We start from the raw sequence: 14,775 nt of genomic DNA on the forward strand, positions 1-14,775 counted from the left end.
CAACGGTGTTTGTTAAGCATCTTCTATGTCCAGGGATACAAGGGAAGGCAAAGCTTCCAGGTGAAGGGGAGAGACAACAATCGAACCACTACAGTCAGAAGGTTCTCCAGAGAAAGTGACTGGAAGCCCTAGACCTCAGAGTCGGTCGCCCCAAAGAAGTCTTCTAGTCCAACTCATCCTGCAACAAACATCCCCACTATAACACAAGGAATGGGAGATCCTGCAGCTTCGAATTTTTTTTTCTTTTAAATTCTTATCTTAGTATGAATTCTAAGGCAGAAGAGCAGTAAGGGCTAGGTAATTCTGGTTGTGACAGCTGGAATAAAGTGTTTGAGGAAATAAGTTCTAATTTGCTTCATCATATTTTAGATTTTACCTTTCAGTAAAGTTCAAAAGATGAAACAAGAAATTGGATGCTGGGCACTGTGCCAAGTACTTTATAAATATTATCTCATTGTAATCTTCATAGTGACCTGGCAAGATAGGTGCTATTATTTTTCCCATTTTACAGTTACTGAGGTAACCAGATGTTGAGTGACTTGTCCAGGGTCACCCAGCTAGTAAGTATCTGAGGCTGGATTTGAACTCAGGCCATTATGACTCTAGGTCTAATGCTCTGTCCATAGAGTGACCTGGCTACCAGGAAATGGCTCTGCTTCTTCCTGCTGTAGACAGATGCTGAGTGGCCTGAAGCAGGTAACACTATTTTCTACTCAGAAGGACAATGGGAACTGGAGCCCTTTAGAAGTATGCCAACCCAGGAGAAGCAGCCTTAAATGAACTAGCATCCATATCACACATCTCCTTTTCCCCCAAAAATATCATATTTGTTAGAAATAGAAATTGACTGAATAAAGGTATCTTTGAAAAAAATAATCATGAGAATGAGCTACAGAATGATAAATACATAGCTGGTGATATTCTTTTGGTAAAACTCCTTAGAGAATAAACTTCTGAACCTGGCAGTTCTAGCTCGTGTGTGTGTGTGTGTGTGTGTGTGTGTGTGTGTGTGTGTGTGTGTGTGTGTGTCTGTCTGTCTGTCTGTCTGTCTGTCTGTCTGTCTGTCTGTCTCTGTATCTTATTATTCTGAGGGAAGGGGCCAAGACTGCATTTGATACTAAGTTTAAATATTGTCACTAATACCTGGAAAGTCCATCGGAGAGGCACAAAATGAAGGACTTTGTTTTCAGACCTCAGTCTGAAAAAGATTATTACTAGCCTGGGAAATGAAGAAAGGCCTTTAAGATGGGAGCATTTGAGATGAACTTTTCATCAGTTGAAAAAAAATGAACATTCTAGGCTTAGGGAATGGCACAAGCAAATCATAGATCTCATTTATGTGGCCCTCTAGGGTTTTAAAAGCTCTTTCTTCACTCAGAGGCACAGGGGCAGGGAAGAAATTAGTCTTTTTCACTGGAAAATAAAAATATGTGTAAGTGACTACGGTGATATGCCTGAAAAAATAAGGTGATCCCAGATGATGGAGGTTTGAATGCCTGACTGTTACTTAGTATGTTATTGGAAGTCACTGAAGATACCCTAGCAGAGGCAGATGGAAAAGCAATCTGATTTACTGCTGAAATCTTCTGTGAATGTTACCTCTCTTATTAGAATGTGAGCTCCTTGAGGGCAGAGACTGTTTTTTCAATTTTTATCCTCAGGGCTTAGTAAATGTAAGAGCTTGATAAATGCTTTATTCCTTTCTTCATGCTTTTTCAAGTTCATTCAGGTGTCTATTCCTCTTCTTAATTAGAATGATCAAAAGTGAACAAGATATACTTGCCAATGCTCACACATAGGTCCTTGTATTTTGAAGTAGTGTGACTGTTTATGGAGTATGTATGGTACATGAGATATATATATATATGTATATATATATTGTGTTTGAGAAAAAGGCAGAGGTGGAACCCATAGTTCCACTCACCCCAATTTTACATTGTGGTCAGTGGAACCCATAGTTCCACTCACATTTTACATTGTGGTCAGGGAAGAAAATACTCATACCACATTTGTTCAAATGAGTCATCAATACTCATAGGAGCTTTGTTAAAGCATTAGAAGCTCAAGTTGCACAGCTATGGTGATAATAAGTTCTTAGGGTTTAGCTGAAGAAAGAGCTGTCCATCCATCAATTAAGTGGATCAAATGGCTATATGATATGATACCTGGATTGAGACTTTTGAAAGAATAAAAGAGAAAATGAGATTTCTACCTTTGTGAGGCTCCCAGTTTGATGGAGACAGAACACCTATTCTTCCTTCTTTATGTTTGTGTATCTAATGCTAAGCAAGTGTAGGCATCTAATAAATAATGTTTGTTTGGTTGATTGATCCTGAAAACACTTAGCCTAACAAGGACTAGGTATGAAATCTGCTTTTTGAAGACCTCTTAAAGTGAGAGATATGCTTCTGAAGCCAACATCAGGAACTCTTAGTCAATTATTCAGCAAGCATTTATTGAGCACTTAATAGCACTATGGTGGACGTTGTGGTGGAATTAAAAAAGTATTTGATTTTAAGATGGTAGAGAAGAGAAAGAAGCAGAACAAGGACCAGAGGTAGAAGAGAGCAAGAGTAGAGTTTACATAGGATCAGTATGGAGTACCTCAAAGGCTTCCTCTGTGATTATCAGGTAATTGTAATGTCTGATGACCACTGCTCAGAAACTGTATATTTGTAAGCAGGGGGAGGAGTTATGAGATTAGTTCGATGTAATGGGTAGAGCCTTAAACTTGGGGTCAAGAAGGTATGAGTTAGAATCCTATCCTAGACACTGGATATGCTACTCTAGGCATATCACTTAATATCTCAACCTATTTTCTCATCTATAAAATGGAGATAATAATAGCACCTACCTCAAAAGCATTGTAAAATTCGAAAGAGATCTCTGTAAAGGGCTTTTCAAACCTTAAAATCCTATTATTATTACACAGTAAAAATGTATGCCCAGAGGCCATAGATGCTATATTCCTAGGAAAACTATGAGCCCCCATTCACAATTCTCTATGCATAATTATGCCAGTGTTGGTGGGGACTGAGCAAGCATCTCACAGCCTCTGATCATTGTAGCTACCAAAGAAGGGAGAAATCCTTGTGGAGAAGTGACTTACTGTCCTCATCACTACCACCACCAATTGCAGTCCAATGGGAAGATAGGCACAGGAGCCCTGAGAGTGGCAGCACCCCCAGACCATCAGGCTTGTTTCCAGACCAGCCCTAGTAGCCATCCCCTCCTGTTAAAGAGACAAGGCAAAATGTGCCAGGCAAGTCAAACCACCACTACTACCTTGGCTACCGCTTCGCTCAGACTCTGAAGGAGATCACCTAGGACCCAAGGACCTTGGCAATAGCAATCTATCCCAGTGTCCTCAGCCATCATTCTGGGAAGCAACCCTCATGAGGATTAAGCCTGGCACATCTTTTGAAAACAACCCTTCTCTCCTTCCTACCAAAATTCTTGCTACCAAGAACTTGGCACTGATAAATACTTTAACATCAGAAACTGAAATGATTTTATCTGTGAAAATGACATTAAAGAAAAAATATTGTCATCGACTTTGCTCTTATACCCTAAGGATCATGAAAACTTTCCATCTGATTTACAGTTGAAACTTTCCATAGGTATTGTCTTCCCTATTAGAATGTGAGCTCCTTAAGAGCAGGGATTGTTTAATTTTCTATCTATATATGTTATTGATTCATTCATTCACATGGGATACCAAATTACTATTCATAGATGGCCTAACAATTGTAATCCTTAGCACTCTTTTCCCTGTTTCTGCCATATTGACATTGTTTACGTAAGAGAAATCAGGGCAATTCCCTAGCATGTTGTGTGGACTTCCTGTGGTAAATTTAGTCAAGAGAATGAACAAGAATGTCAGAAAATGGGGGCAGCTGGGTAGCTCAGTGGATTGAGAGTCAGGCCTAGAGATGGGAGGTCCTAGGTTCAAATCTGGCCTCAGACACTTCCCAGCTGTATGACCCTGGGCAAGTCACTTGACCCCCATTGCCTACCCTTACCACTCTTCTGCCTTGGAGCCAATACACAGTATTGACTCCAAGATGGAAGGTAAGGATTTAAAAAAAAATGTCAGAAAATGAATAGGTCTGGATGGGCTGTGATCTGTCTTGTAGGAAGAAACATCTAATCATTTGGATCATCCAACTGTAAGAGGAAACATCCAATCAAAACATCCATCATTTGGAACACAGATCCATTTATGAGTTTGGCTACTTAGTTATACATATAAATAAGAGCAAAGATATGCTATACTTGGGGATTTTAAAGGATTATGTACATAAGGAATAATTACAAAAATATAGAAATAGGTGGTTTTAATAATTGCAGTTAAGCTATCCACATCCAGAGAAAGAACTGTGGAAACAGAAATGCAGAAGAAAAACATATGATCAATCACATAGTTTGCTAGGGATATGATTAGGGCTTTGATGTTAAAAGATCACTCTACCGCAAATATGAATAACATAGAAATAGGTTTTGAACAATGATACATGTATAACCCAGTGGAGTTGCTTGTCAGCTTTGGGAGGGGGGGAGGAAAGAGTGGGGGATGGGATTATGAATCATGTAACCATGGAAAAATATTATAAATTTTAAAAAAATCTAAAAGAAAAAAGATTGCAGTTAAAATATATGTGGAACACTTGATTCCAACCGCTACCAAGAAAATCTTGTATCTAGAGTTTTTAATTTCATTTCTGAGTTTTATAAAATCCTACTTTTTCCTCTGTGAATTTTTCAGTTTTCCGAAGGGAAGCTATATTTTAACTGCAATCTTTTTTCTTTTAGATTTTTTTAAAATTTATAATATTTTTCCATGGTTACATGATTCATAATCCCCATCCCCCACTCTTTCCTCCCCCCCCCCCCAAAGCTGACAAGCAACTCCACTGGGTTATACATGTATCATTGTTCAAAACCTATTTCCATGTTATTCATATTTGTGGTAGAGTGATCTTTTAACATCAAAGCCCTAATCATATCCCTAGCAAACTATGTGATTGATCATATGTTTTTCTTCTGCATTTCTGTTTCCACAGTTCTTTCTCTGGATGTGGATAGCTTAACTGCAATTATTAAAACCTAAATCTAAAACACTTGCTATAGATTTACTAAAAAAGGATCCTCTATTGAAGAAGGGTAAAAAAATAGGCTCCAGTATCATTAAGACCATCTAACCAAACTAATATACAGATGAGATATTTAAATACTTAATATCCAGATTGATTTATTTGCCTAACTTGACCAGTTGATTAGATTAAAGAGTACATGACAGACACTAAAATCTAACAGATAAGGGAATTTTAAAAATCTTTAAATTGGAAGGGACTGTAGAGATCTCCTCAATTCTGTACCTATGTTGATTGAAAAGAATTTAAATGTAGGACTTTACATTTGTGCCCGTTAAAATTTAATCTTACTAGTTTTTGCCCTTCATTCTAGCCTTTCTTACTCTTTTAACATTCTTTTCAAATTCTCTCATCCAGTGTATAACTCTTCCAGCTAGTTTTTAATTATATGCTAACTTTATAAATGAATTTTATGACTTCTTCTGATTTGTTGATGAAAATGATTAATAAGCTAAAGTAAAGGCTTGTGGCATACTATTAGAGTATTGCTTCCAGGATACATCATTCATTAATCAACAATCTTTGGGTACAGTTATCCAATCACTACAAATATGCCTAATTTAACTAGCTCCCAGTCAACACTTCTCCTTGCTCACGAGGATATCATGTCTCTATCAGTTAGAATCCTAAAGGAGTTTGGAATAAAAGCATTAAACCAAAAATACAAATATGATCCATTTATATAAATCATCACTTATAATAACTTTGATTATTTATTTGGTAGACTACTACAAATTACTATGTTTTATCTTATCTATCCAATTTACATGCCAAACTTGAAATGAGGAAGACCTAAGTTTAAATCCTGCCTCATTCATTTACTAGTTGTGTGACGTTGGGTAAGTCATTTAATCTCTCAGCCTCAGTTTCCATACTTGTAAATTTAGGATAAAAATAGCATCCAGGGTTGTTGTGAGGATAAAATTATTATTATTATTATTATACATTTGTGGGTGATAGCTAATAACCAGCTTAGGTGACCCTTCTTTTAAAAAATACACAGACACAATGCACATAATTCTTTTTATTGCTTTTGTTTTTCAAAAAATAACTGGATAGTTTAACATGTGATAGTGGCATGTTCTATGTAATTACAGTTATATATTTTAGTAATAAAAAGAGATCTTGAAATAGTTAATTTTGTGTATTAAAAAGTAAAAATTTTAATCAATGCTTTGTTACTAGGACAAATAAAAATCTAAGCAAATCTACCTATAAAAAATTAAAATTAACTTTGCTATATTTCATAATGAGTCTGTAACTAATATGTTTCTCCTTCTCTTTCCCCCATCCCTAGCACTGCTATTCCTTTCCATAGTTAAGACTTTTTTTAAATGTTAAGATTTTATAATGTTTAACATGTTTCTCATTCTACATCATCTTCAAACTTTGCAGATTAAACAATTTGTGGCTAGTTATTGGTAATTTAGAGGCACTGGGAATAACAGTGGTAGGAACATCTGCTGTAAAACTTGTAATAACTGCTATGACTACCCACAGGAAGCAGAGGCATTTGGTCAGATGGCTGAAACCTTTTTAATATTCAGTTTGGGCTAGTGATTCCTTACCAACTGCATCTCTTTAAGGAAGAACTTCTGCACAGCCCTAGCATCTTTACAGTTGAGTAACTTTTTTAGTGAGTTTATGCTTCTATCTTTGCTCTTGCGATCTGTGTTTTCAAGTTGAAGTGTTCAGTGCAGAAACCATTGAACAGGGCTCTGCACGTGGCCGGTGATAGTGTTCTTCCATGTGCAGCCTACCATGTTTCCTGCTGCTGGAGGTGATAATTCTATTCTTTATCTCATGGTTCATTTATTTAACTCATGTCTTCTGGCTTCATTAGAGTTGTAAGTACTCTCCAGCCTCATGATTTATAAACATTTTCATGTACAAAGAGACCCTAATGAGAAAAGGTAAATAAATCATTATAAAGAAATGGAAAAAAGGGCCTGATTTCTTTTGGTGTTGATATGTGGGCATGTTTTCTCCCCCAGCATGGCATCCTTGACCTCTGAAGAATATGGGAATGCCTCTGGCGACTTCCTCCCTCAGAATTCTAGTAGTTACATATCCTTGGACTTTGAACCCAACATTGACTACCAGTTTGTGGAACAATTAGAAGAACGTTATAAATGTGCATCGTGCCATTCTGTTCTTCACAACCCGCATCAGACTGGCTGTGGACATCGATTCTGTGAGAACTGTATCCTATCCTTGAGGTAAGGAGAAGTTCTGTGGCTTGAGTTGAGTTAGTCTACGACCAGATACAATCAGGAAGGTGTTTTTTTGCACCCAGACATCAGCCATAGATATTCATTAGCTTTCTGAATTTTCTGAAATAAGAGGGAGGACTTTGCCAGGACACTTCTTAGGGGCACTTCTATGGGGACCTAACTATATAGTCTTTTCTTTTTGAAATTATTAGTGGATTTATATATAGTTTATGTTTCTTAAATACAAAGTTTCATTTGTAGTATACAACATGCCAACTCATATGGAGGGCTGGTCAGGAGTAGAGGGTAATAAGGGGCAAACGTACTTGTTCCCCAGAATTCTTCTTTCTATACTCAAAGTATAGAACTAGGCTAAGGGTGGCTTGTAACTTGAATTAGCTTGTAAGCAAAGAAGCTGTTAACTTTCAGGTTACCAATTCTCTTTTCAGACTAAATCACAGCATTTTTAGATTTGCTCTTTTCTTAGACTCTAGGAACCAAGTTGTTGTACTCTCTGGGGCTAGGAAGTGGGGTAATTTGGTAATAATTTGGTGAAATGATTGGATATGGGCATTTGACTCTCAGCAAGGTAAATACTAACTATTAGCTTTTTTTTTTAATTCTAGAGAATTAAATACAGTATCCATCTGCCCAGTAGATAAGGAGATTATCAAACCCAAGGAGGTAAGTAGGCATGCATCTAACACAGTGCCTGGCACAAAGTAGGTACTTAATAAATGTTAATTGATTAATTTTTAAAGTCTCAGTTGTATTCTGGGTCATGTAGAAGTTAGCCAGTGTCTCTCCTAGGGTAGATAATGAGGACAGAATATTGGGAGACAAAGACTTTCCTGATGCTTAGGGTTCCCATGAGTATGTTCTTAAAATTTGTCCAGGGACTCAGCTGCCTCAGCTCTAATAACAGGCCAGAGCACCAAGATGTATTGAAGTTCATTGAACTATTATAGTAAGCTGTCACATATACACAAATGTCACATATATACTCACACCCGGGCTTTACCCCTACACAGACATGTGCACACAATGTCATTACTGTAATTTCTGGAAATGGAAATTTTCGATATTGCTATCAAAGCTAGGTAGAGGAATCCAATGTAATTAAAATATTTCCCCTACCTCCCCTTTGCCCCAATATAGTAAATAACATGGAATTGTAGTATTATTATCCCTGTTATATGGTATTGATGGTATTACATCCAAAGGTGGTATGGTATTAAATCCAAAGACCTGAGTTTGAGCCTGCTATTTATTACCTGTGTAATCTTGAACAAAACAATTGATCTCCTTGGGTCTCAGTTTCCTTTTTTATAAAATAAGGGAGTTCATTAAGATGATTTTCACCATTCTAACATAATATAATTTGTGACTGTACCCTTCAATAAGTACTGGCACAACCCATCCATGTCCCAGGACTTCCTTCTTTTATCAGATTGTTCCCTTTTGGTATATAGACTACAAGTAACATTTAGAAATATAGATGACACAATCTAGGAGGAACTTACAGAGTATAGAATCAAGGAATCATCACCACATCTTAGAGCTAGATAGTATCTTAGGAATCATTTCATCCAACTCCTTCATTGTTATAGATCCTAGGGACTTAGTGATGGCCCATAGGCACCAGCCACCAAATATAGTAGAGCTGGATCTAGAACCCAGTTTTCTGAGTTTTGTTCTGATGCCCTTTATATTACACTATGCTGGGCCAGAGGTGGATCTGTTTTTATGTGTGTTTTTGTGTATATATGTGAATTAGTAAATGAATAAGTAATGATTTTCTGATTTCCCTCTAGTGTGGAATTTTCAAACAATTGGTATTCTTTCTCTCCCTCATTGCTTTTCCTGTGTACAGTAATTGTTAGTGGTACAGTTAATTCTACTGGTATAATTTGATTGATGCAGTCTGAAATTTTATTTTGCCTTCTGTTGGGTCTGCATTTGGCTGAGTTTAGTGTTTCACAATGCGTTTTAGTGACCCTTACAAGCCTTCGACAATAGCTATGCTTTGTTAGAGGCTTGGGAAAGCAAAAGCAAAGTGGCCTCTTAAACTCTTTTTAGGAAGAGTTAGATTACCAAGTAGGGCATATGTCTTGTTTGGGGAGAATAGAAAGGCTGGAGCTGAAAGAGGTTTCTCTTTGCTCCAAAAAAGTTCTCTTAAGGACTAGAAATATATAGAGGGGCTGGTTTTCATGAAGTTCTAAAATTTTTTCACTGAATTATATATGGAGATAGCAAAGAAATATGGTCACTGTGATCCTGTGGTTTAAGTCTCATGGAAGGATATTGAAAAGCTAGTATAGCAGGGGCAGCTAGGTGGCTCAATGGATAGAGAGCCAGACCTGGAGGTGGGAGTCCTTTGTTCAAATCTGGCCTCAGACACATCCTAGCTGTGTGGCCCTTGCAAGTTACTTAACCCCAAAAGCCTTAATTGCTCTTTTACCTTGGAATGGAGATCACTTCTAAGACAGAGGGTAAGAGTTAAAAAAATAAAAAGCAAGAGAGCAAAATTAATATAGTACAAGCTAAGTATATGAGTTCTAGGAGGGGGGGATCCTGATTTTTTAGGCAGGGCTATTAATGTGGGAGAACTTCCTGAAGCTGTTGAATGAAGTTTTGAATTGAGGGATGAATTTGGATTGGCAGAATTAAAGGACATGCTTACAGATAACTTTGTCCCTACAAAAACAGTTTTCTGAAGCCTTGATGTTACCCTAAGCCAGTAACTAGGTCCTCCCAGTTGGTGATATTTTGAATAAGGTGATTGTCTACTCTTAAGGCAGGAAGTATCATCTCACCCGCAGCCCCACCTCTTGTGAGAATTTGAGGTCAGGTTCACAATTAGTTTCCTCATGCAACAGATCCAACATCTGCAATAAATGCTCTGTCAGAGCCATATATATCTATGACAGACTTTTTTCAGTTTTATGGTGACTCAGATTTTTCCTTTCAAGGAAAGAAAAATGTTCCTGCTCAAAAAGTCTTCAAGTCTCTGTATGGAAGTCTCCACCTATAGAATTAGTTAATAGCCCTCCTCCTCTTGTGAAGTGTGTCTGATGGCCAGATTGTCTTCATGAACCTTGACATGTGATGTATGTTTTTTTGTGGGGGGGGTTTAGGTGTTTAAAGATAATTGCTGCAAACGAGAAGTCCTCAACTTACAAGTTTTTTGCAAAAATGCTCCCCATTGTGCTGCCAAGACGATTCTGGGGAGATACCAGGTGGGTCTGAGATAATATACTTTTAATTGGCATTGAGGTTCCATCACTAAAACCATTATGGGCACACGGAAATGTAACAGATGTTCTCCAATAGTCATAGTTCTTTCTATGAGCTTATAGTTAGAGATAAGACTCACACAGCCAGAGAGCCAGTATGTTCACTAAAGAAAGGCCATTGTATGTGAAGGATTTGCATAAAATACAAACAGAGGAAATCGTGCATTCAGTGGGGGCAGTGCTAAAGCGGGAGCCCAAGTGAGTTTCTCTTTAAGGTTTCAGTTCAAGCTTTCATTTAATTTCACTTTTCCATTTAGCTAGAGAAATTTCCTGTCAAATAGAAACCTCAAGCTGAAGATGTAATGGTTTTATTTTGGCTGATCTACATCAGACATATCCACAAATAACTTTAGTGTCTCTAACATTTAGCAAACTGCCAGGAGGTTGTTGAAACTTATTTTCTTCAAAAATAAGTTTTTCATATGTTTCATTCATTCACAACATTCATTCTTAATTAATAAGTAATTAATAATTAATTAATGATAACTCAAAACAAATATAAATTTAAGTTCACTTCAATTACGAAAGAGTTTTAAGAATTTCATGACTACCCTGGACATTCCTAAAGATATCCTCATGATATGAATAAGGCAAGAATGGGAATAGTCCATGGAAAGCAGAGATGTTTTGTATTTAACTAACTTGGCTCATTGCTTAGCAGTGTGTCAGGAATAAATGGAGATTAATAAAGATAAAACTAAAGCTATTCAATATGGAATGGGCAAAGACTACAGGCCAGTGAGGAAACATTTTCTGGGGCTAGGTCCTACCATGTGGACAAATTAGATGTCATTAAATGGTTGGCCCTTAAGGAGTTATAGTGCCACCTGGTTATCATTTGGTGGGCTATAGTTTGTTAAATGAGAAACAAGAAGAGGAATAGAGAAGAAAAGGAAAGCAGCTCCTAATATACTAAAGTCAATTAAATTGACAAAGGAGCACCTAGTTATGGTATTTTAAGTTAAATAAGGGCAGTGATAACCATGCCATCATCCACCAAAACCATAACCCAATCCTTATTTAAATTACAAGACCACAGGAGATTGTGGCCAGTTAGAAAAATATTCAGAGTGCTGTATCATGGAGAGAGAACATTTGTGGTGAATATGAGATCAAGACTAGGATGTGCTATTCTTATTTTTATTTCATTAATCTTAAACTTATTCTTTGTTCTAAACCTCTGGTCACTTCCCAGCTTTCCTGTCGCATCATCTCTGCTCTTCTCACTTTTCTCCCTTTGAAATATTTTTATATGTAACTATAACTATTACATGTCCCTTATTTTTTTAAAAAGTATATAACAAATTCAACACATTGTTTCCAAAGCTAGCATCCTTGTGTTTCTCTTTGAACTTCTTTTGCTCTGAGTTTTAAAAAGAAATGTTTCATTTTTTCCTTCTCTTTGATATTATTACTACCTTCCCAAATTGCTTTACCCACCATAGAAGAAAGCCATCTTTTATAACAAATTTAGAAAAAAAAATCTATAGGTTTAACTAGGTCTGAAAATCTGTCTCATTTGGCATCTCTAATTTATCACCTACTACCAAAAGGAGGAAATTATGCTTCATTTGTAGTTGGGTCTGGTCATTATATTGATTAGTTCTTAATCTTTCCTTTATCTATCTTTACCATGTGGTAGTCACTGTATAAATTATTTTCTAGGTGCTACTCATTTCACTGAGTTATTTTACTCATTTCACTGTTATTTTTTAAAAGTTTTCTTGGGTTTCATTAAATGCATCTCGTTTGTCATTTCTAAGGATACAATAATGTTCCATTACAGCTATTTCTCAACTGACAGGTACTCCCTTTCTTTCCAGCTCTTTGCTACAACAAAAAGTTTTGCTCTACATTTTTTACATATAGGTCCTTTACTTTTTTCCTTTGATCCCTTTGGAGGTATATGCCTGGTAGTGGTATTACTGAGCAAAAGGCTTATAGTTTAGTATCTCTTGAGTATTTAGCTGGACTAATTCACAACTCCACCAACACTGCACTATTGATTTCATCTTCTCACAATTATTATTTTCCTTTTTTAAAATCTTTGCTAATTTGAGGGATGTGAGGTAGAAGTTTAGAGTTGTTTTAATTTGCATTTGACTTATTAGTGATTTGGAACATTTTTTCATATGGTTTACTGATAGCTTGCTTTTCTTCTTTTGATAACTACATGTACATATCCTTCATTTATATACTGGGAGGTGGCTCTTGTTCTTAGATATTTGAATCTTTTTTCCTTTTTAAATTGAATTTGTTTTTTTCATGTGTACAAAAAATTTTACATAATTGAAATTGATCATTTTATCTTCTTGATTGTCTCTATCCCTTATTTTAAGCAAGAGCTCTTCCCTTATACTTAGCTGTGAAAAATATTTCCTTCCCTTGCACTTAGAATATTGCCTGGTACATAACAAATGATCAGTAAATGCTTAAATTTAATTGAAATACAATTAAATGCAAACTATCTATATTTGCCTCCTAATCCTCTTCTTTCCCATGTCCAAATTAGTTTTCTTCTTCTTCTTCTTCTTCTTCTTCTTCTTCTTCTTCTTCTTCTTCTTCTTCTTCTTCTTCTTCTTCTTCTTCTTCTTCTTCTTCTTCTTCTTCTTNTCCCTCTTCTTCTCCTTCTTCCTTCTTCCTTCTTCCCTCTTCTTCTCCTTCTTCCTTCTTCCTTCTTCCCTCTTCTTCTCCTTCTTCCTTCTTCCTTCTTCCCTCTTCTTCTCCTTCTTCCTTCTTCCTTCTTCCCTCTTCTTCTCCTTCTTCCTTCTTCCTTCTTCCCTCTTCTTCTCCTTCTTCCTTCTTCCTTCTTCCCTCTTCTTCTCCTTCTTCCTTCTTCCTTCTTCCCTCTTCTTCTCCTTCTTCCTTCTTCCTTCTTCCCTCTTCTTCTCCTTCTTCCTTCTTCCTTCTTCCCTCTTCTTCTCCTTCTTCCTTCTTCCTTCTTCCCTCTTCTTCTCCTTCTTCCTTCTTCCTTCTTCCCTCTTCTTCTCCTTCTTCCTTCTTCCTTCTTCCCTCTTCTTCTCCTTCTTCCTTCTTCCTTCTTCCCTCTTCTTCTCCTTCTTCCTTCTTCCTTCTTCCCTCTTCTTCTCCTTCTTCCTTCTTCCTTCTTCCCTCTTCTTCTCCTTCTTCCTTCTTCCTTCTTCCCTCTTCTTCTCCTTCTTCCTTCTTCCTTCTTCCTTCTTCCCTCTTCTTCTCCTTCTTCTTTCCCACTGCTTACCTTCTTAGCAGAAAGTTTAGTTTTATAATTTGGATTAAAATTAGAAAGCAGCAGGATCAAATATAGTGGCAGCACATACTACATTTATCACATTGTTACTATTTCCCATATATCTTTTATAGTTCCTTCTATAGAACTAGAGATTGCTAGGTAATACAGTGGATAGAGGACTGGCCTAAAGTAAAGAAGAGCTAAGTTTGAATCCAGACTCAAATACTAGCCATGCGATCCTGGGCAAGATATTTAACCTATCTCAATTTCTTCTATTGTAAAACAGGGTCAAAAATAACACCTTCTTCACAGGGTTGTTGTGAGGATAAGAGAGACAATATTGATGAAATGCTTAGCATAGTACCTAGCACACTGTAGATGTTTAGATCATACTCTTCCACCCCCTCAACCTCTGCCTTTTGCCCTTTCCCCCTTAGGATGATCTTAGGTATCCTCTCTCTTGTTAATTAATTGAGAGCACAATAATATTAATGTGTTTTTTAGGATCATCTTCTACAGTGCTTATTTCAATCTGTGCAATGTTCTAATGAGTGTTGTCAGGAAAGAGTCCTTCGAAAAGATTTGAAAAACCACCTGGAATTACACTGTCAGTTTCGAGAGGAAATGTGCCCATATTGTAATAAGAATGTAGTGATGATCAATTTACAGGTAAGTCAGAGTAATCTGAATGATTGTAATAGAAGTTATTGTACAAACAATACATTATTTAACCAAAAACTTTTAGCTTTAAAAATTTCTACTTTTGTGGGTTATATAACTGATTCTCAAAATCAAAAAATTTCAAATATAGAAAGGCATCTAACATAAACTTTTTATTCCTGTTATGAATATTTCTTCTTTGGATAAATGTATTTCAGCTCTAATTCACTTAAGAAGTAGAGGCA

At 36.6% G+C, this 14,775-nt stretch overlaps 1 protein-coding gene across 1 annotated transcript in view; it reads left to right on the forward strand.

The window, feature by feature from the left end:
- The window catches only part of TRAF5 (TNF receptor associated factor 5), a 60,852-nt gene that overhangs the window by 34,631 nt on the left and 11,446 nt on the right, over window positions 1–14,775 (forward strand). The window contains 4 exon segments of the mRNA XM_044676995.1: window positions 7,148–7,372; window positions 7,993–8,050; window positions 10,504–10,605; window positions 14,375–14,539. Coding sequence (XP_044532930.1) covers window positions 7,148–7,372; window positions 7,993–8,050; window positions 10,504–10,605; window positions 14,375–14,539 — 550 coding nt within the window.

Source organism: Gracilinanus agilis, chromosome 4 (genome assembly GCF_016433145.1).
Source record: "Gracilinanus agilis isolate LMUSP501 chromosome 4, AgileGrace, whole genome shotgun sequence".
NCBI lineage: Eukaryota > Metazoa > Chordata > Mammalia > Didelphimorphia > Didelphidae > Gracilinanus > Gracilinanus agilis.